The sequence below is a fragment of the Idiotropiscis lumnitzeri genome, chromosome 4 (assembly GCF_059441095.1).
Source record: "Idiotropiscis lumnitzeri isolate Australia: NSW breed Sydney's pygmy pipehorse chromosome 4, RoL_Ilum_1.0, whole genome shotgun sequence".
Lineage (NCBI taxonomy): Eukaryota > Metazoa > Chordata > Actinopteri > Syngnathiformes > Syngnathidae > Idiotropiscis > Idiotropiscis lumnitzeri.
Window position 1 is genome coordinate 28188980 of NC_142394.1, and position 20466 is coordinate 28209445.

Genomic DNA, 20466 nt, shown 5'->3' on the forward strand with positions numbered 1-20466 from the left:
GAAACAGGCGGCTAACTGCTGATTGGCTGCACAAGTAACCAATCTGGTGGGCCAATCTGCCTCTGCAAGCAGGGCCACGAGCACAGCAGAGAGAGAGAGAGAGAGAGACAAGTGCGCTGCAGCGAGCCAAAATAAACCAGTTTTTAATTTATCGGCCATGAAAGTTAAAAAAACGCAGATGCCTATCATCGGCAAAATGACAAATAACAAAATGACAGATAATCAATCGGTCTATCACTAATCGTCAGCATTCTCATCGTCTTTCTCAGTATGTTCTTTGCCCGTGTAAAGCAGTACGACTTTGCCGCTTGTGTGGAATGTGCATTACAAACCAACTTGCCTTGCCTTCAGGCCACCTGGTGATGGACCTGAACCGCATCATACGTCCCGCCAAGTCGCCGGAAAAGTGCGACCTGCGTCTGCTGGAACAGCCGGCCGACCCGCGCGTGTCTCTGTTCGAGCAGAAGACGGTCAAGGGGTGGTGGCCCTGCGTCCGCGACCAGGATGGACAGAAACTCCTTGCTGTGAGCTCACAATAAACACACGCAAACTACACCCAGCTTCAGAGATGCCAAACATGGAGGGAGTGAGGGAGGGAGGGGGGAGAGAGAGAGAGAGAGAGAGAGAGAGAGAGAGATCAATGACTAATGTCACAATGCAGGTCTGTCATGTTTCTGTATATTTGATGTTGTGTCGTGTTTGTGGCGTGTGGTGGCGCTGCAGGGCAAGGTGGAGATGTCTCTGGAGATCGTCACGGAGCAAGAAGACGAGGAGAGACCTGCCGGGCTCGGGCGAGACGATCCCAACGTCAACCCCCACCTGGAGGAACCTCGGTGAGTGCAAATATATTAAAAAAAAAAAAAAGGTGTTAAAAACCGAGAGGAAAATAAGTCATGAAATGTGGATTATTTTCATTGAATGAAAATGATTTGCTCAGGCGTCCCGAGACCTCCTTCCTGTGGTTCTCGTCGCCCTACAAGACGCTGCGGTTCATCCTGTGGAGGCGCTTCAAGTGGTTCATTGTCCTCTTCTTTGTCCTCTTCCTCGTCCTCCTCTTCCTTGGCATCTTCCTCTACTCCTTCCCGGCAAGTTTGCAACTGTTTTCAGAATCATTCACTCATTCCCGACTCTCTATATTAGGCTTTTTTTATCCAGTTTTAATTCACTAAATTGTCTACTCAAAATCCCTGTATCAGGGGTCTTCAATCCTGTTCCTCGACGTACACTGTCCTCTCTCTTTTCCATCTCGCCCTCAAGCGATCAGGATTGTTATCCTGCTCCTGCAGACCTTGCCGATTATCTGATCATTTGAATCAGATTTATTGCAGCAGGGAGCGATGGAAAACAGGGAGGACAGCGGACCTCGGGGAACAGGATTGAAGAACGAGTGAATGATTCCAAACATGGTGATCATGTTCGGAATCATTCACTCACATCCTACTTCATAATCACGATATTCGGGATTTTGATATTTCGGACTATTTCCAGTTGGACTGTGCTGGGAATTCCATAGAATGCAAAGACGTAAAAAAATATATTTAATTGTAGCAACTTCTGGTGTGCTCGACTTGGCCACCAGGTGGCAGCGTAATAATAGTCACGCGTACGAACGAAGAAGAGTTTAACTCAACAGCTAGTAAGTGACTTGATAATGTGTACTAAAATATCCGTATTTTACGGACCATATTATTAGGCGCAATATCAATAAACGGAAGACGGACCAGGTTCAGTGGTGCATTAACTTATTAATCTACCATATTTTTATTTGAGAGAGTTTGTGCTAGGTTCATACCAGTCGAAAACATCGCGTCGTGCTGCGTATCTCATGTTATTTTTCGCAGTAGAACTTCAAGAACAAGAGGAGTTGATCTTCCGACAGACAAAAAAAAAATGTTTGAACATGTTTAGTCAATCTGGTGACCGGCAGTTATGTTATTACTTTGACGATTGCAAAATGCTATCTTGGTTGACAATCCAACAGCTGGAAATAAGTCAACGTTCTCATCATGAGCCAACCTTTTTTTTTTTCTTTTTTTTTATCCCAGCAGCCATTGGGAGCTGGTTCCAGTTTTACTTTGGTGGAAATGTTCAGCTTGCGTTGCATTTTACATGCGACAGTCGCGTTGGGCCTGTAGGACTACATTTCCCATGATTCTTAGGAATGGAAGCAGGAAGTAGTTCTCGTTTTGGTGCGACAAAAAGTATTAATATTAGACACCTGTGAGCGATTAGATGCGGATGAGAATGACAACGTGAATTAGAAGGAATTGGAATTAAAGGCGACTAACTGAAAAGCCGACATCCATCCATGCAACGGCCGCACCAATTTTGAGAAAATGAAAGGATTTTAAGTGTGGGTCGTGGTCTGCAAAATACATTTTTTTTTTTTTTTTTGCAGAAGATAAAAAATATATACCACTGTATATCATGTTGTGTTATGAAGCTGTCGGAAAAATCTACTGGAAATTTTCCACCTCGTCTCACTAATTATTCAAACGGCATGACGAAATGGCAGCACACTTTCGTGGCTCCTCTCGGGAGTGATTCCCAACACAAACTGTTGAAAGTCAAATTGTCTCTTTGTCTCCTGTGTCATGACCCGCAGAACTACGCTGCCATGCGGATGGTGGGCCCGTTTGGACCGGGCCGGGCGGCCGAGTGACCCCGACGAGAATTCTCCCATCAGAAGCTCGGGTCGTGACTCGCGCTCGCCTCGCCTCGTCTCGTCTGCGTCACGCTGCTCTCCCCGGTGGCGTCTCTCATCTCTCTTTCCGTTTCATGCGCTCCTCTCATGTGCGCTCACGCAGCGAGGCGGGCGCAGGAAGAGCAGCCAGAAGAAGCTGAACGGCTGCCACGGAATCGGAGATGGATTCTGATGTTGCGAGCGCCTGCTGCGACGCCTCCGACTCGTTTCACCGCGGCGAGGAGGAAAAGTTCCAAACGGACTCGTTATTCTCTTTGAACGCCAGTCGTGAGCGATGCTGCGTCGGTGCCGGATTGTCAGATCTTCGTTTCCTCTTCCTCTTCCCCTCAGATGTTTCTTTTTCTCTTCTTCATCGCTCCCGTCATCATCATCATCATCAGCAAAGGTGGATCAAGCCACCGATGGAAAAGTTAGTCTGCGAACTCGACCCGAGTGGAAAAGTTGACTTTGTCGGCCCGCCGGCAAAGAGCGAGCGAGTCTTGTAAACAAAAGTCTCATTGAGCGCTCAAACATTGGAAAGACTTTTTGCTACCGCGTCCACGTGCCAGATCCAAAGCCGGTGCCGCTTGTTGGTTCCGCCCTCTCGCTGCTTCCTCTTCCCTTCACTCGCTTTCATTTCATTATTCTTATCTCATTCATTTATGCAAACTTATCTGCCGTGCCTTGAAGCTATTTAAACAAAATACTATGCTCATCAAAACATGATTAAATTGGGCGTGATTTTAATAAAAAAAAATTGTCACGTATGCTTGCTGGGATGTCTCCCATCATGTCCAAACCATGACAACGAGGCGCTCTAAAGCAACACCATTCCATCCATTCATTATCTTAATCGCTTCTCCTCACGAGGGTCGCGGGGGTATTGGAGCCGATCCCGGCTGTCTTCGGGCTGCAGGCGGGGGACACCCTGAACTGGTCACCAGCCAATCGCAGGGCACGCAACCATCCGCGCTCACAATCAACAATTTAGAGCGACCAATCAACCTGCCATGCATGTTTTTTGGAATGTGGGAGGAAACCGGAGTATCCGCAGAAAACCCACGCAGGCCAGAGGAGAACATACAAACTCCGAACAGGAAGGCCGGAGACGGAATCGAACCCACAACCTCCGTACTGTGAGGCCTTCGTGCGACCAGTCGTCCACCGTGCGACCAATCCACACACTGAAAATTAGCCCCTCCTCGATCTTCCCCCACTTTCCGCGTGAGGTGTGTGCACTCATGGCCAACAACGAGCCACTCTAAAATCGGCAGACTGATCTCTCGGTCTTGAAATACCAATTCTGGTCCGTTCTCGGATCAAACGCCTGTTGTGAATTTTGCCATTCGGCAAGTTGCGCGAAGAGTCGTAAAAAAAATCGCCAATTGGATGTGCGTTCAAAAACGTAGAGGACAGATTAAGTTCATCTGTGTAGATTATAGAGAGTTTTATGTCCGCAGCCCAACTTTCCCGAACTTTTTCTGCCTAGTCTGTCTCCATGGCAACATGCAGGGACACATCCGAGATGTTTTTTGTTTTCGCTGTATTATCAATAAAGGTTGACTTGACAGCACTGGCTCCTGTTCCGACCTGACCTGGTTTTGAACTCCCCGACAAAGTCTCGGGAGTGATTTGTGTCCAGCGCTCCAAATGAGCCTTCCCGCCTCGCCTTTCCTCTCCATGCCTGGCGCTACCGCATCCGGCCTCATCCTCGGCCGCTCGCCTCGTCCTTGTCTCGTCTTGGGTTTCGCCCTCGTCCTCGGGGCGTTGTTATGGTCATCGTGAACTGCAGGTGAACCGCTGACCGCAGTGTGTGTGTGTGTGTGTGTGTTGCGCGGTGTGGGTGGGCTGCGGTGGGGATCTGTCTTCGCTCCTCCGACTCCCATTTTTTTGTCGACCTTCACCCGTTTCCTCCTCCTTCTCCACAATGTCGTCTTTCCTCCTCGTCCTCCTCGCTTTGTCTTTACACCTATGAACTTGTGTGTTTTCAATTCCTTTACACCACCCGTCCAAGTTTTTCCTCGCGTGTGATTGAAGAAGACCCATAGTTCACTTCTAAGGGGCCTCACTTATTTTTATGTGGAACGTATCTGGTCTGTTTCATAAATTTGCCTTCAGAGAAATTTTGCAGTAAGCCTTTAACAAAACCAGCTTACTCAAATGTGTCTAACTTAACTATTTTCTGTAAAAAAAAAAAAAAAAAAAACTTTTAATCTTGAGGCGACATATCACTGCACAGCTCCTGCGAGGTGAGGATGGATACGTATAGATATGTTCCTAAGCAATTTTTTACTCTTAAAATTGGTTAAAAAAAAAAACCGGATATCGTAACATACCAATAGTAAAAATTTCGGAAAGAAAATCTAACTTGTCTATGATTGGCTGGCAACCAGTCCAGGGTGTACCCGGCCTACTCCCCGAAGACAACTGGGATAGGCTCCAGCACTCCCGCAACCCTCGAGAGGAAAAGTGGCTTGGATAACGGATGGATGGAAAACTTGTGACATCACAAATTCTCACAAATTTTATTTTAAACACTAAGATGGTTATTTTAATTAATTTCTGTTTTGCGGATTTTCCCCTGCTGTGGAGTTGGCTAGGTCGAGAACACATGCCCCACGATCGACCGTCATCGTTGTGGAAAAAATAAATCTGTGTTGGTGTGCCTCTGGGATGCGTTTTAGGTACCTTAAACATCCAAATCATCCGCTCATTATCAGCGTTCCTCCTCTCGTTTAAATCGCATTCACACAAAACCACGACGGAGGGGTCAGGCTCGACCAGATGTGGTGGAAAATGTCTGCGGGCGAGCGCATGTTATTTACTTCTCACCTCTAACACGTGAGGAGGCCGGCAACATCAAACGTTGGCGGCTCGTAAAAACGCAAGGTAGCGATGTCAGCATCGCGTAACGCATGATGACATCAGCCGGCAAACCCGGTGAGACATCAAGCAGATGTGTTACAGAGAAGTAAAACATCTTTACGTGCGTCGTTAGCAGTGGTAGTACTCACTTTGTACTAGACAAGAAGTACAGATACTACAAAGGGCAGATATTTTTTCAAATGCAGCGTGAAAAAGTAAAAATAAATTCTGCAAGTACAGACACCGCAGGATCTATAGGTATCTATCGTTGGTTACTTCCCACCGCTAGCTAATCGCTGCTCTCAAATGTGACATTTCAGCGCCCTGCAGCTCACGACTTGTGCGATGAGTGTGTGTTATTTGTTTCCTGTTGTCCAGCATTTTCCACGCCATGTTCCTCTCATTAGTCGTCGTGTTAACTGGCGGGCAGGAATGCTCGCTGGGAAAAAGCTGTATAATTTAACAAGATTGTTAATCACGGGATTGTTGTGGCGTGAAGTCAGAGCTCGGCCTCTCCTGGGCCTGCCGCCGCGCCTCACTCACCTCTTCCTCTGGGTCATCCCGAACCCCAGACTTCAAGCAAGCCCGCTAAATAAAGATCACAAGAGTGACGCCGCTGGCTCCATCCTGCACCCCACCCCTCTAGAAAAAAAAGATGGCACAATCCTGGAAATTTCCCATGTCCCGACCTTCGCCCCTTTGACGCCGTTTATGGAACAATCATGAGAGTCCAGAACGGCTTTATTCTGAAGGGACTTTTAAAAGAAAGCTGCTGCAAATGAACATAATTTCAGGCACACAGGTCCACTTCCTGCGAGGGACAGGAAGTCAGGCAAGGTGACTAAAAGCATCCTGCTTTTCACGATTTTCCAGCCAATTAAACGCCAGCACAGTCACCGCGGCTGTGGGAGCTGGAACCTCTTTCCATCACGCCCGCGCGCACGCGCACAGGTAGTTGAGGGCAACAGTGGTAACAAAGTACTTGTTCTGTCGTGGCTTCTGCGTTCTATCTCAGCTCTTTTTACTTTTACGCTCTATTTTTAAAAAAAAGATAACTGTATTTCTACTTTGCCAAATTACTTTTTTTTTTAACTCCAAATATTTTTTTCTGTTTACTGTTACTTAAGGGCAGGAGCTGAAACAATACATTCAACCAGTCTTTAACGCACTACTTTATTGTTTTTGTGAGTACACATTTGGACATCATTGGCAATTCCATATTAGTTTCAGTAATTACATTTAATAAACTAAATGAAGATTTTTATGTTTGTATCCAGATGGAGATGAAATGTGAGTGTATTTATGGGAAAGAGGGGGGGGGTCTTATAAGAATTTGTTCGTACATCGGTCTTTGTGTGTTCACACTTGCTCGATTTACCCGCGTTGTAAACTTTGTGTCGTGCTGTGATGATTGCTCTATAAATGTGAGTTGTTAAAACACTAATCGTTGTTTGTCACGTACGTCTTACTGGTGAGAATTTTTCCCCTCACCCAAACTTCCCACAACTGCTATGCAGATAATCTCCGCGAGGGGGCGCAAGCTTGCCATTATCACGTTCTTGCCGTCGGTCATGTGACCAGAAGAAGAAACGGCACGAAAAAAAATCTGACAAAAATGCACGTACAATTTCCGTCAGGTAAGCAAATGTGACATAATTGTAAGCACGACAACATTATTTCGGAATTAAATGTAAGCCTCCGGGATAGGTTGCGTTTGAAGTGTTTTATAAAAAGTGTAACCGCATGAGCCGAGGTTGTGCGCTTTAATTACGTCACACATGACGCAGCTGTGAGACGATTTTGTTCGGAATGTTTTAAAACATTAAATTATATATACTAACAAGACGTAGCTACGCTAATGTATGTTAGTAGCCTTGTGATTAGTGTGTCCTTGATGTCTTAAATCCAAACGTAAAAATAAATTTTACAAATGTTATGCAATGCGCTACACAAACAAGTTGGATTGTATAATTGAAAAAAGACGTTTTAAAGGTCATGTAAGAAAGTCAGGCGGTAAGTGTATTTTTTATATAATGACGACATTAAAAATAATTTTGGCACACTATTTTGGGGTGTCGTTATGTTAATTAGATAATTACCTAAATAATTGACATACCGGAATGTGGACCTTCAAAGCCAACGCACACATTTTTGTGATGATGTAGTTCACAAAATTAATGTGTTGCTTTGCGCAATGAATCATGTCGTTTTTCTTTTAATTTAATTTTATATTTTATTTGAACAGCATATTTGAACAAACAAAAATGGCAAAAAACTAACATTTTATTTTCAACAGTAGTGAACACAATTGCCAAGGGAGCATCAGTTATATATATATATATATATATATATATATATATATACATATATATATATATATATATGTATATATATATATATATGTATATATATATATATATTCAACTCAGCACAAGGGGGAATTCTTTTAAGATGTTGTGCATGTGTGCTTTTTCTTTTAATTAATTTTAATGACTTAATGTGAATATCAATTTCTTTTATAAAATTTTGGAGAACAAGGTTAGATTTTTTTTCTTGTGGGTGAAAATGTTTGCCATACTTAAAATGAAATTTGGAAAGATCTTCTCATTCTTGTTTGGCAATGAATCATGCTATAAATTTCTTTCCTCATCACCATTGGGTCCATTGGCGGTTTTTGACGTGTATTATGTGAGGCCGGACAGGGTGACATTGCTGCGGGGGCGGCAAAGTCCTTCAGAATAAAATAAAAATGATAAATAAATCAAAATAGTTTAGGGATGTCTCTCACTGGGTACGATTTAAACTTGTCCCGACACTGACATATTGTGGGATACATTGAGGGCGCTATATCGCGGATAACCTACACGCACTAAACATTCCAACAGCTCGACTACGTGGCAAACTCACTATATAGGGCACTATATATAGTGGATAGGGAGTGATTCCCAACGCAGCCTAAATGTTTGGAGCCATAACGGCGCCTCAAAGGGTTGGGAAGGCGGCCAGCGCCATGATGCCATTTCCTGTTCGCTGCACTTTTCTTTTAATTTGCTCGTCTGCATTTTTTTATAACTGACTTTACTGTGTGTGTGTGTGCGTGTGTGTGTAGGCACAGCAGCTGTAAAGACTACAAGAACCATTGTGGCTCTGATGCCCCCCCCCCCCCCCCCCACGGGGAGTGTCAAGAGCACTACACACACACCACCACACGTTGAATTGATGTCAGGTTTAATAGTAAACGTAGTGTGTGTGTGTGGTCACCTTGGGCTACCCGAACACGCACACACATCTTTGATGTGGCAGAAAGGCCTCTCACTGGTCTTTGGCACTGGTCCAGGAGCCAATCAGAGTCCTCGTCCAATTAGAAGTGGTAGGTCAAATGCGTATGTGTTAAATTAGAATAAAAACACATTATTTCAAATGAACGGTAAAAAAAAAAAAAAAAAAGACTCACCAGATTGTAAATGTTTCTGTTGAACAAATATTATTTATTTGTTGAAAAAAAAAAGCGGCAATCTGCGTATTTTAGTACTAGCTAGCTTTGTCTGACAATCAGCGTAATGGACGATGCTTTACCACCTCAAAAAATATGAATTGGCTCCCCATATGCCACCATAATGACCAACAATAAAAAGCTGCTGTGGAGTAGGATTAAGTGTTCCTAAAAAATGAGGCAGAGGTTTTATTTCCCAAAAGTCTAACCAGTCTTCAAAGATTCCGCAAAATTGCATTGTTCCTTTAAAGAATCGACTTTTGATAACACTTTATCAGTCGGAAACCAGTCTGAGTCGTCACTCTTTGAGCTGTCACCGATGCCAAGTACTGACACCTCGAGTACTTTTGATAGAATTTGACACAATGATAACAAAGCCTTTTCTTTCTGACGCAACTGATGATTCGCCGACGTGTCAAACGGTCGCAGTATAGCCCTAACTGATGGAGCGGAGGACTTACTCAGTGTCAGATTTTTTTGAGGGCCTGATGTATCCATGGCTGTTATCGGCCGCCTCCACGCGTACCCGATACCATAAAATAAGGCTGGTATTGTGTCGGTACTCGCCCATCCCTAATTAAAAGTTAAACACAACTAAATCGTACTTTGGAGCATTTGTAGCAACATAACAGTCTGAATATATAATTCAGTGATTCTTTTAATTACCACTAGAGGGAGCCCCGATATCACGACATGCAGTACTATCTCTGGTTTCAACAATTCACGTAGGGATATTCTAAACATCTTTCCCAAATTTCTGCCGTCTCTTCCACATCCATGAACGACTTTAGGCATCGCCGTCATGTTTGTAGCCTTCCATTCTGGTCGTCTGGCACTGACGTCCAGGTGAAAGGACTCCTCCAGATCACGTCAAGCGGAGGGGGCGGCGTTTTTGTTACACTTTCAAGAGTGGGCCCAGTTAATTTTTTACAGGCCGCCAACAATATAGCCTTTCTTCCTGCGGGGAATGGGAGCCATATGGAGGCGCCGTTACTGTACCTGCGCCCTCGCACAGACGCCACATTGTACTGTACAATGGCGACGGAGAACAGGATGGCGCAGGAAGTGTTGCTTTTGTGTGTGTGTGTGTGCGCGTGTGATATGCCGCTTCACACCCTTTTTCAAGGTGATTTGTTCGTCTTGTCGGCCTGACGTGAAATGCGCGCGCAGGCGTCCCGCCGGCCTGGAACCCGATGATGAAAGCGGCGGGGTGGGGGGGATACGAGACGCGTCCAACTTGTGATAATAAGGTGCTACTTTACGGCTGCGACGTGGGTCAAAGGTGCCAAGAGAGGGATTTAGTGACTCGCTAACGCTCAACTAATCAATATTTTTTTTATTGCCGTCTTAAATCAAAAGGCATGGCGTAAAAGGGGCTGTACGTTCATGACGCATTGCTGGATTGAAATGTATTTGTTTTGCCCCTCAAGTCCAAATATGACATCATCTTTTTATGACTCCAAAAGTCCCGGCCGCCATGACAACTAAGTGCTGTCACCGTATGATGGATGGACGCTGCAGACAGACGCGGCGAGGGCGGGGGACACTTTTGGGCGCGCCGAGCTCGCTCCTCGGAGGTCAAAACGCAGCGGTGACATCAGTGGCGTGTCAGCGAAGGTTAATGGGCCACAACAAAGCCGTTCCCGTTTTTTTTTTTTTTGCAAGATCTTGCGAGTTTGGGACATGCTTGAAGCCGAAATACATATTAGAAATCACAAATTCGTTAAATGGCCGATTTTCTTTCGAGGAAACCATCGTTTTTTTTTTCACTCACCTGTTCGCTGTTTTCTGTGCTCACGCCGACGCAATGAAAGTGTTCGTTTTCTTAAGTAAAACACACAACCAAAATCGCTTTGTTTTGTAGATGAATGCCAAACCTCCAAACGTTGATGACATCATCGCGTCATGTCCGCGATCTTCCCCGCTTTGGTTTCCCTCATGCGGACGCTTCGCTCGCGTTGAAAAGGAGAAACGCGGCCTGTTGTATCTTCCACATGTGGAAATATGTTTGTGATTATCGTGGTCATCATTCATGGTCGCATGCTGCTGGTGTTTTGTGTCCACACAAACACACACACACGCACACACACACACACACGCACACGCAGTCATGACAGAAGAAGTCTCATTCTTCTGCGCTCACCGCAAACGGCGATTTAGCGTGTGTGAGTTCCTCGCTCTCACAATGTTGACTTTTATTGCCGTTTGTTTTCTAGTTTGCGACCCGTTCCCACACTGGCGGCCGTTTCTCAGTGTTTAGCGCCCAGCTTGGCGATCGGCAGGCGGCGGTCCGAACGACCTGAGCAAACGAAGGACGTTGAGAGCGCACGCGAGCGAGCGTCTGGCGGCAGATGCCGTCCGACGCTCACGTTTGTCTCCGGCATGTGGGCGTCACGCTTGCTGATTGAGTCCATTTGTTGTTCGCGGCGGCGCAGGAAGGAGCGCCTTGGCCCCGCGGCCTTGGCCGCGCACAAAGGCGGAGGAGAGCGAGGAATGCGCGAGGAAATGAGAAAAGAACTCGGAGATGAAAGTCGCGAGAGCAAACATGTTTGGTCGGAACGATTTTGGACAGGCCGCCTGCTCCTCTTCCCACCTGGATTAAGACGAAAAGTTCACCGTCCAAATCACTTCATCACTCCGAGCTTCAACGGCAGCTTGGAAAATGTCAAATATGAAAGACTGAGAAAGTTCTCATTTCCTCTCGAACCGGCTTGTTGAAGTCTTACGCGGAATGCTAATGATTCGTTTTAGCCTCGGGGAGCATTCAAAGGTTTCATAAAGGAAGGCTCAACTTGATTCTTTGACCTCTTTTGATACCTCACTGATGTCATGTGACCTATTGGACGACCTCAAACGTGTCCTTTTTGTCCGTCCCCTCCCTCTCGGTCTTCTCTTTCATTTCCTCCGTCTTGGTCGCGGCGAATATTCAGCATCAGACGGACACGCGCAAAACAGGACTTTGGCAAAAGTGTTTACACCCCCCCCCCTTTTTTTTTTTGTCTCCCAACAGGATCCACATGTGCCTTTGACTCGTTCCCACGTGGGGAGGACCTGCCACGCTACGCTTCCCCCCCCGTGTCAGGTCAGCACTTTTCTTTCCATTCACTTGATTGAGACGTCACGCACACACACGCGCACGCACGCACGCACGCGAATCCAGCTACTGTGCAGCGTGTCGCCGTCGAGCGTGCTGCCGCTCTATTTTCAAACCCCCGTGTTTCACTTGGGGGACGTCCAAGTGTCACGAAGGCACGGAAATGTCCAAGCCCTGCGCCGGGGAAGGCGGGGGTTAGGGGAGGCTCGTGAGCCCGACGGTCGCCACAGCGACCTTGCCGCCGAATATACATTGAAGCGTCGATAGAGTGGAGGCGTAATTACACGGTCCGTCTTCGACGTGTGTCCGACCCTCCTTGCCCAAAGGAAATGAGTCAGCACTGCGTCCGTTGGCAATAGGAGGAGGTCGGCGTTTTGTTTCGCTGTTCCTATGGGGGCTGAGGCGGGATGGTTATCGATTCAAATGTCCAAAATCGATTTGATTCAATACATAAGGGCCTGATAAGATTGGATTTTCAATTCACTTTGATTGATTTTCAATTTCACGCAGGACCAATTTTACTTTGCTATGTAAGGCATTTTCAGGAGAACCAATGCTGCAATGAGTACAAACTTCGGTGCATGAGTAAAATATTAATATTTACGTTAAGAATAGAAGTCAATGCACGTTTTATTTCACATGACCTGAGCACATCTGCCTTCATGCTTGTTTAACTTCACAGCTTCCGCCATTTTGTTTTGATCCCCTACTTTTGCGTTGTGACAAGGTCTCGCGTGATGTGTGAGCTCATGTAAATTTATGGAGGAAAAGATGTCATTAAAAGTATCTATACATGGTTTGATGAATCTATATTGGGTTATGAAAAGGAAAATCGATTCAAATCAATATATATATATATATATATATATATATATATATATATATTTATTTTTTTTAAATCCCAGCACTAGTGGTGATTTTCATTTATTCCCTTTAATGAGTCCTAAAAAATGCTGACTAGCCAAGGAGTTTACAATGTTGCCTCACTTTTCGTAGGTGATGCGTAATATTCCCTGCGAGGAATTTCTGTGAAGTCGAAGTTTTTGGAGAGGACTTTGCCCCTCTATTTTGCCATTTCGATCACCACCACACAGTTTCCGCCGTCCACTTGTTACGCTTAATTCAAAATGAAGAATAAATGCCCGCAACGGCTGAGGTTCTTCCTCTTCATCTTCCGATGAGAAGCTGAAGAAGAACATTTAGTCGTCACGTCATCTTGTTGCCGGATTCCACAACGAGGATTTACAGAGTCAAAAAGGGCACGAATGCAACCATCATTGTTCCTTTGCTTACATTGTAGCGCAACATTCTGGTTAAGGTAAGCCTTTTTGAACAAAAAAGAACATTTGAACGGAGTAATAACTCGGCGTTTCGTTTCTGAACGCAGCCTATAATCAGCGGCTCGTGCTTTGCTTTCCTTGTCCTGCCCGACGCACTGGGGTCTGGTCGTCCGTTTTTGGGGGACGGCACATGTTGATCAGCGTTCTGAGTGAAGTTCTGCGCTCTGAGCGTACTTCCAGACGGGTGTTTGTTGGGCGAAAACGTCTCATGTTCATGTTTTTTTTTTTTTCTTTTTTGTAAAACAAAATTCTTCTTACATTTTTTTTTTTTGACTGGTCTGACTTAGACGGAAGAAAAAGGGCAAGGAAAAAAAACAGCAATAAATGAAGTTATGGTCACAAATGAAAACCCAGCGAAAGACCCCGCAATAACCGAACGGCGAAGTAGCGAGGGGGCACTGCTCACGCTCCAAAAACATTTTTGGGTCAATTATGGCGCAACCCTAATTTGGATGTCATTCATTTGTGTTTTTATGTTAACTAAATAACCCAAAAAGTTGGGTCGGTCCCTCTTGGACCAGATTTGTTTTATTTTTGACGCAACTGTTTTTAGTCCATTATGATGCAGTCGTGGTCAGAACAAGTTGGTAAAAAATCCCCCTCGGGAATGATGGATGATTCTGAATGCGCGTTCGGAATCATTCATCATTCCCGACTTCTTAATCCCTATAGAGGCATTTTTCGTCAACTTTTTAGTGAAGATTCGTTGTCGCTTCCTGGTAGAGCCGCCGCCGCCGCCGCCACCACCACCAACCTCCTCCTCCTCCTTCTTCTCCTCCTCCTCCTTGTCCTCGCCGGCTCCCGGTTGCCACGACCGCAGATTTATCCTAGAACAAGAGGCCATTCAAAACTCATCAGGCGTTTTCGGCGCCAAGGCCCTCAAGATGACTCTCAATATTTCCCAGCGTGCTTCACTCCGCGCCAGCAAGCAGACGCTTTTGGGGAGCTGCAACGTGTCCGAGGAGGAGTGTTTGATGGCGCCGTCGGTTTTGTTTTGACAACTTCCCCAATCGGCGGCCTGTTTGTTGGCGGCCGTTCCCACGGCAACTCGCCGAGGGTCGCCGCGGCCGGCGGTATCAATCAGACCTGTGTAAAAGCTGGCTTATTATTGGATGGCACGCGCTTCCAAGATGCGCTGCCGCCTTGCGTTGCCATGGCAACCGGGAAGACAAATTCTTGGGGGGAACATCGGCAAACGCTTTGGAAAAGGATTGTAATGATCTGTCGGGGGAAGTGGGGCGGGGGGCATCTTTTCAATCTTTCACATGGTTGACCGCCCCGCCCCCCCCCCCCCCCCCCGAAATGGATTGTCTGCCCTGTCTTTGAGGAAGCCACCAAAACCTCCACTCGGTCGCCGTAATTATGGGCAACTCGGTCTGTGGGGCATCTTTATAAATCAGCCGAAGCACGAATTATTCCAGGCGACATCTCGTAAACAACAATGCTCGGTTCCGTTCAAACTCCGGCTTTGATGGTTTCATGAGCGCCATCTGTCTTCCCCCGTGGGACATGACGCAACATGTCGGCTTGTGGCTGCAAGTTGACGAGCACCAAGTGAAGTTTGTCTTCTCATCCCGGAGGGCTCCGCTCCACTTATGTCGCTCGGGCTAACATGCAGAATGGAAACTCAAGCAAAGCGTCGTCTCCGATCGGGCCCGATAAGCCAGACAAAGAGTCGGGATGTAATGGCGGGCGGGCATTAAGCGCCGCTGATATCATTGAGCGCTGTCAATAGAAACCCGGAGAAAGGACGAGGAGACCGACCGGACCAGAGGAGGGGGTGGGGGCGGAGGGGGGGTCGGGTTTCGTGTCTTTCATGAGAAGGGAGCGTTTTGGGAGTGCTGACTCAACATGGGGAAACCATTAAAATCGTGGCGAATCCTCATCCCTCTATTTTTCTTGCTCCCGCCCGTAAATGTCGCCGTTTAATCACCGCGCGGAGCAGGTGCCGCGCCGCGGCCCGTGCGCACCTCTAAACCAACAGGGAATGTTTGCACGGGACGCCCGGCCATCGATCAGAAGGGGCGTGACTGACAGTGTGCGAAACACACACCGGCGAGCGCGCGCTGGCGTTGTTTTCACGAGGCTCCGTCGGAGGAAATGGCCGAGGGTTGCAGACGGGCTAATGAGAGGCGTCGCGCAGCTGATTGGGAGGCCGCGAGCCATCAAATGAAGCGTAGCGCCTCTTCTGCGCACCACTTGCATTGACGCGTGTCCCCGCTCTCCGCTTCTGCAACTGAGGCCGCTGGTGGAAATGATCATCCTCGCCAAGTTTTCCACTGCCGCGCAGTCGTTAAAAACAACTTTTTTTGCCTTGTGCGAATCAAGAAAAGAAATCATTATCATGTAATTTCACTTACAGTCCCTGTAAAGTGAAAATAAATGTCTTGTCAATTTAACAAACCTGCCACATTGCAGTGATTTAAAAAAAAAAAAAGGGGACAATGAGGCACTCTAAGATGGCAGCAAATTCCAGCAAATATCGAAATCTTTTAATTGACTTCACGGGACCTTTAAAATAACGCATCTCTGTTTTTTGTCTATGCTTGTGACGTGTGAACGAAGAAATGCTCTTCCACAGGAGCCAAAAGTAGAACAAACCCGGCGAGCCACCTGTTGCGTGTGAACAATCGTCACGTTCCCTTATGCAAATAAAGATCGCCATACGCTGACTGTCTGGTCACATGACTTGAATTGCCATTTGACGCTCACGAAGGTGTTGCGTGATTTTATTTCATTGACTTTTTATTTTCATTTGATTAGATTTTTTTAAGGGGTTGGGGGCATATATGGAGGAAAAATGTCCACAGTGGTTGCTTAGTTTCCACAACGAGTTGCATCAGACGGACCAGCCTTTTCCTCGACCACGATCTGCGTAGCGCACACACACGCACGCACACGCACGCACCCGCGCGCACACGCACAGTTGCAAATGCATGAATGGATGAATGGTGGAAAACAGATGATCGGCATCAAGGGTCTGAGAAAGCTGTCTGGCGTGCACACACACACACACACACATGGACGCACACACACACTCACCTACACACAAGCACACACACAGATAAAGCTGCTCTTTCTCTTATCTGAAAACAGAAGAGGAAAAGGAAGACAGGATTCTCTTACAGCGTGGAGACAGTTCTTATCTCCGATCGCTGTCTCCCCTGTCTCCCCCCCTCTGCGTCCCCCACTCACCCTCCTCGTCTCCCGCTGTGTCCCAGCGTTGTTCTTGGCCTCTCTGGTTACTGTTAAAAGGCCAGAAGAAAGGACGGGCAGAAAAGGAGGGAAGGAAACCATGACGGCAGACAAAAGGGACCACTTCAAACTTCCCCAAGAAGTTGCTGAGTGTGTTTGCATGCCCCCCCCCACCTCCCCACCTCCAACTCAGCCTCCCTTCTATCGAGGGGGGCGTCGCTCGTCACCTTCCTCTTCTTTGCCGCCACCAAGCATCGCCGGTAGATTGCGGAAAATAAAATCCCGAGTATCGGAGTAAACGGGCGCACAGCAGGCAGTCCAAACAAGCATCAGCGTTGACGCCGATGCTTGTTTATGGTCCTTCTCGGACCTTTAATGGGCTGCTCGTGGGGGGCGGCGCTCAGGCCGCCATGTTGGCGTCGCCACGGTCAGGCCGTTTTGATGCGGACACACGCGCACACACACTCAAAGTGTGCGTGTGTGTAAACCGCCTCCCGCCATGTACAGTAAAGACGTGTAGAGGCCACTAATGATCCCCTCCAGGCTTCGTGGTGCCAGTTAACACCAACACATGTCTGAGGTCACTTGCACACACACACACCCTCAGGGGCACCGGAACACCAAATCCTGCTAATACACATTCCAGCATATAGCAACATTCAAAAGAGGTGAAGGGTCAGAGCCGTTGGCACCTTGTAGAGGATTTTACAGCCACAAACGCACACATGTACACGCACACACACAGCAACACTTTCTCCTCTTAATCTCATTTCCAAGTTTCACTGAACACACACCTGTAAGCTATGTTTTAATAGCCGTGTTTGCTGTCCGTAGCGTGTCCAAGGCCTTGTTTTACGGTTCCGTTCCCACACGGCACCATTTCGAGTCCGCTGTTCTTTAACGCTTCGTCCGGCTGACTTTGAGGAAGACGTTTTCACGCCGAGCTGCTGTTTAATATTTGGGACATTCAATTGGATTTGTTTGTCCCCAATCAATATATTTAATTTTCTCTTGCCTGCCCTGCGTGCAACACGAGTGTGGATATTAGATTTTTTTTTTGTCCAATTAGATGGTCGGGGGCCTTCAGAATCTGTAGTGCCGGCCTGAGTAATTTAAACTGTATAGAACTTGCCAGAGTATTTTATTATTTTTGCTGAAAAGAAAAAAAAAAATACTCCATTACTTTGAGTTACGTTCTGACATTCGGATTAATGCGAAGGGCTACCAGTTTGATGCACTCGTCTGAAATAACAAATTTGCTGAAATCAGCCTTCATGAAGTTAGGATTGATGCTCATTGATTTGATGACGCGGATCATTTTTATGACGAGGCAACACCATCATAAATATCAACACGTGACACAAATCTCACAAATGTTCAAATAATCACTTCTCGAACGTTCCACGAAAATGAAGTTTTTATTTTTTGCTATTTTTAGAACAGACCTCTTGTGTCGGTGGCCACCAGATGACCGACCCCTTATCCGTATAGTGGCGGAATATTCTCCTGGTCCTCCATGAAAGCTGACTGATGATCTTGAGCGTAGAATCCAAATCAGACATTTGCAAACATCTGCTTTTTCTTTAGAATGCTAGAATCAACATTTCTGTTTTCTACCAAACCAGGAACGGAATCATCACCACCACCGCGTTGGAATCTCGGACTATCAGGTTCTTCGATTCATCAAAAAAAATCGACAAATTAATCGATTATTAAATTAATCCGTGATTGCGTTGTGTTGATTTAGTCGATAATCGTGACCGGAGTGGAAATGGTGAAAAATCTCATCTTAAGCATGACGTCGGCGTCCCCTCTTTCAAAGGCGTGCCATTCGGTTTTATTGCTCTCTACACATAAAGACGTTAACCTTTTATTCGCCCTCATAAGGTTGTCGCCCATCAATAAAAGTAGGATTTTCTTTTTCCAACGCTGTCATCGCCTCCTCACGCCGCCAGAAAAATATCTGCGGCCGGTTCATGCTCGGTAGCCTGAGATTTTTTCCTTTCTGCTCCCCCGTTAGCGTAGCGACCACCGAAACGCCGGAGACGCCGTTTCTCAGCGTCCGTGTCGTGCGGTGCCAACGGATCGAGCGCTTGCGGGTGCGCCCATTCCTGTCACAACGGGGGCCTGCTGGCTCGATCTTTTAATCAACTTGTGACACGGCCGGCGCTTCACTTTCTCGGCCGTGCGTCGTCGTGCATTTGTCGTATTTTCACCCCGGCTTTCACTAGACTATGAAATCATCCCGTGCCAGGACCCGCCGCCGTCTCTGCTTTACAAATCGCGAGCGGCCGCTGGCTCGCCGCTGCGGAGGCGCCCCGCCAGCTGGAACCCCGTTCGCGGAGAGCAGGAAAAAGGCGGGCAGGAGTGTTGGAGGCGAAGCGCACATACGAGGAGGATGACGGACCGAGCTTGATCATAAAAAGGGGGGGGGGGGGCTCAAATTTAAAGGGGGCGTGCGAGGGAAGGTCCGGTTGGGAAGGTTGGCGAGGGGGCACGCTCGTGAACTTCATATGAATTTGTGCGGCTGGGAAAAAGGTCTGTAAGGGTTTTATGGTGCCGCAGAGCAGAATGTGTTTAAGGCACTGCTGGGGGAGGGTCAGGGAAAGGTCCGGAGATGCATAAACGCCCCCCGTTCCTGTGCCGGGACGCCATCCCGACCTCTGGTTGCCAAAGTTAGACATCACCTCGTCCTCTGCGCCGTGTCAAAGAGATACGCCACAGTCACCGTTTAACGACAGAGACACAAATCCGCAATGAGAGCTGCTGTAGGCCACAGCTCACACGAAGGCACTCACACACAGATGAACTCCACTGCTTTATTATGTTTTTATCAAATACAGGCTATATTTCTTTATCACAAGTGTGTAACAACAAAATAATAAAAACCAGATGTCGCCGGGATCGCTGCACCACGCGTGAGTTTTGTTGCGTTCCCCGAGCAACAATGCCGCGAACACGACCGCGTAAGACGGATGAGGCGAGGGAAGCTGAAGATGAACATCGCCCCGTTGGTTGGATGTTTATGATTTGTGAGTGAGACGATTTGTTGTTTCTCGCACGGCCGCAGGTGGTGACGTGCCGGAAGTGGGTGATTCCTGTCGGCATGCTCTATTTGGCTGGACTTCCGAGCTGTGACACGCGTAAGTTTTTTTATTCACCTTCCTGTCATCGTTGCGTGACGGTCAAATGAAAGCAGTGCTCTGGATGTTTTTTTTTTTGTTTTTTTGGGTTTTTTTTGGTCGGATACATTTGCGTCTGCCAGTTTAGTTTATAATGAATCGTAATGCTTTGGTGCAGAAGGAACGTGTCAGTCCCAAAGGTAAGTGTGGCCAGATTAATTTCTGCCTATTAAACTGCTTAGTCAGCTCAATTTTCTTCAAGTTTCTAGCATTTCATCAGATTTGTCTTTGGGAAAGAGTTTGGGAGGCTGACCACAGTTATTTGCCTTTTGTGAAGTCGGAATTTTTATTTATTTATTTTTTAACATTCTTATTACATTGTTTTGGTAAGCCTCCTTGGGTGCGTTCATTTATTTATTTATTTATTTTTTTTGTTACTTGCATGTTCTTCATGTTGTGTCCTCGTAACTTCCTCCCGTCCTTCACCTTCACTTCCGACGCTTCCAATTGCTCACACGTTGTCTTCCCGAAGAGAGGCGCTTTCCCGTCTCATCCTGCGGGGGAAACTGGGTGTGCAGAGGCAAAGGGGTGGAGCTGGGGGAGAGGGGGAGGGGCAAGAATTCAGATTTTCCTCCAGTCGCCGCGCACGCACACGAGACATCTGCGCGGCACAT

General features: G+C 46.9%; 1 protein-coding gene and 1 long non-coding RNA gene across 4 annotated transcripts in view; both read left to right on the plus strand.

Annotated features, from left to right (window-relative positions):
* Positions 1 to 3275, plus strand: part of dysf (dysferlin, limb girdle muscular dystrophy 2B (autosomal recessive)) — a 29175-nt gene extending 25900 nt beyond the window's left edge. For 2 of the 3 annotated variants that reach the window (XM_088293570.1, XM_088293571.1), the window contains 3 exons: positions 352 to 524; positions 724 to 833; positions 938 to 1308. In XM_088293570.1, coding sequence (XP_088149696.1) covers positions 352 to 524; positions 724 to 833; positions 938 to 1169 — 515 coding nt within the window. In that variant the 3' untranslated portion in view covers positions 1170 to 1308. Of the gene's footprint in view, positions 1 to 351; positions 525 to 723; positions 834 to 937; positions 1309 to 2605 lie in introns of those variants that run through there. The other variant, XM_088293572.1, reaches the window with a different exon arrangement.
* A 3881-nt stretch (positions 3276 to 7156) lies between these two features.
* LOC148339003 (uncharacterized) lies at positions 7157 to 19801 on the plus strand. Its single transcript, XR_015842857.1, has 3 exons — positions 7157 to 7185; positions 12052 to 12123; positions 19741 to 19801. It is a non-coding gene; the product is annotated as an uncharacterized LOC148339003 (long non-coding RNA).
* The last annotated feature ends 665 nt before the right edge of the window (positions 19802 to 20466 follow it).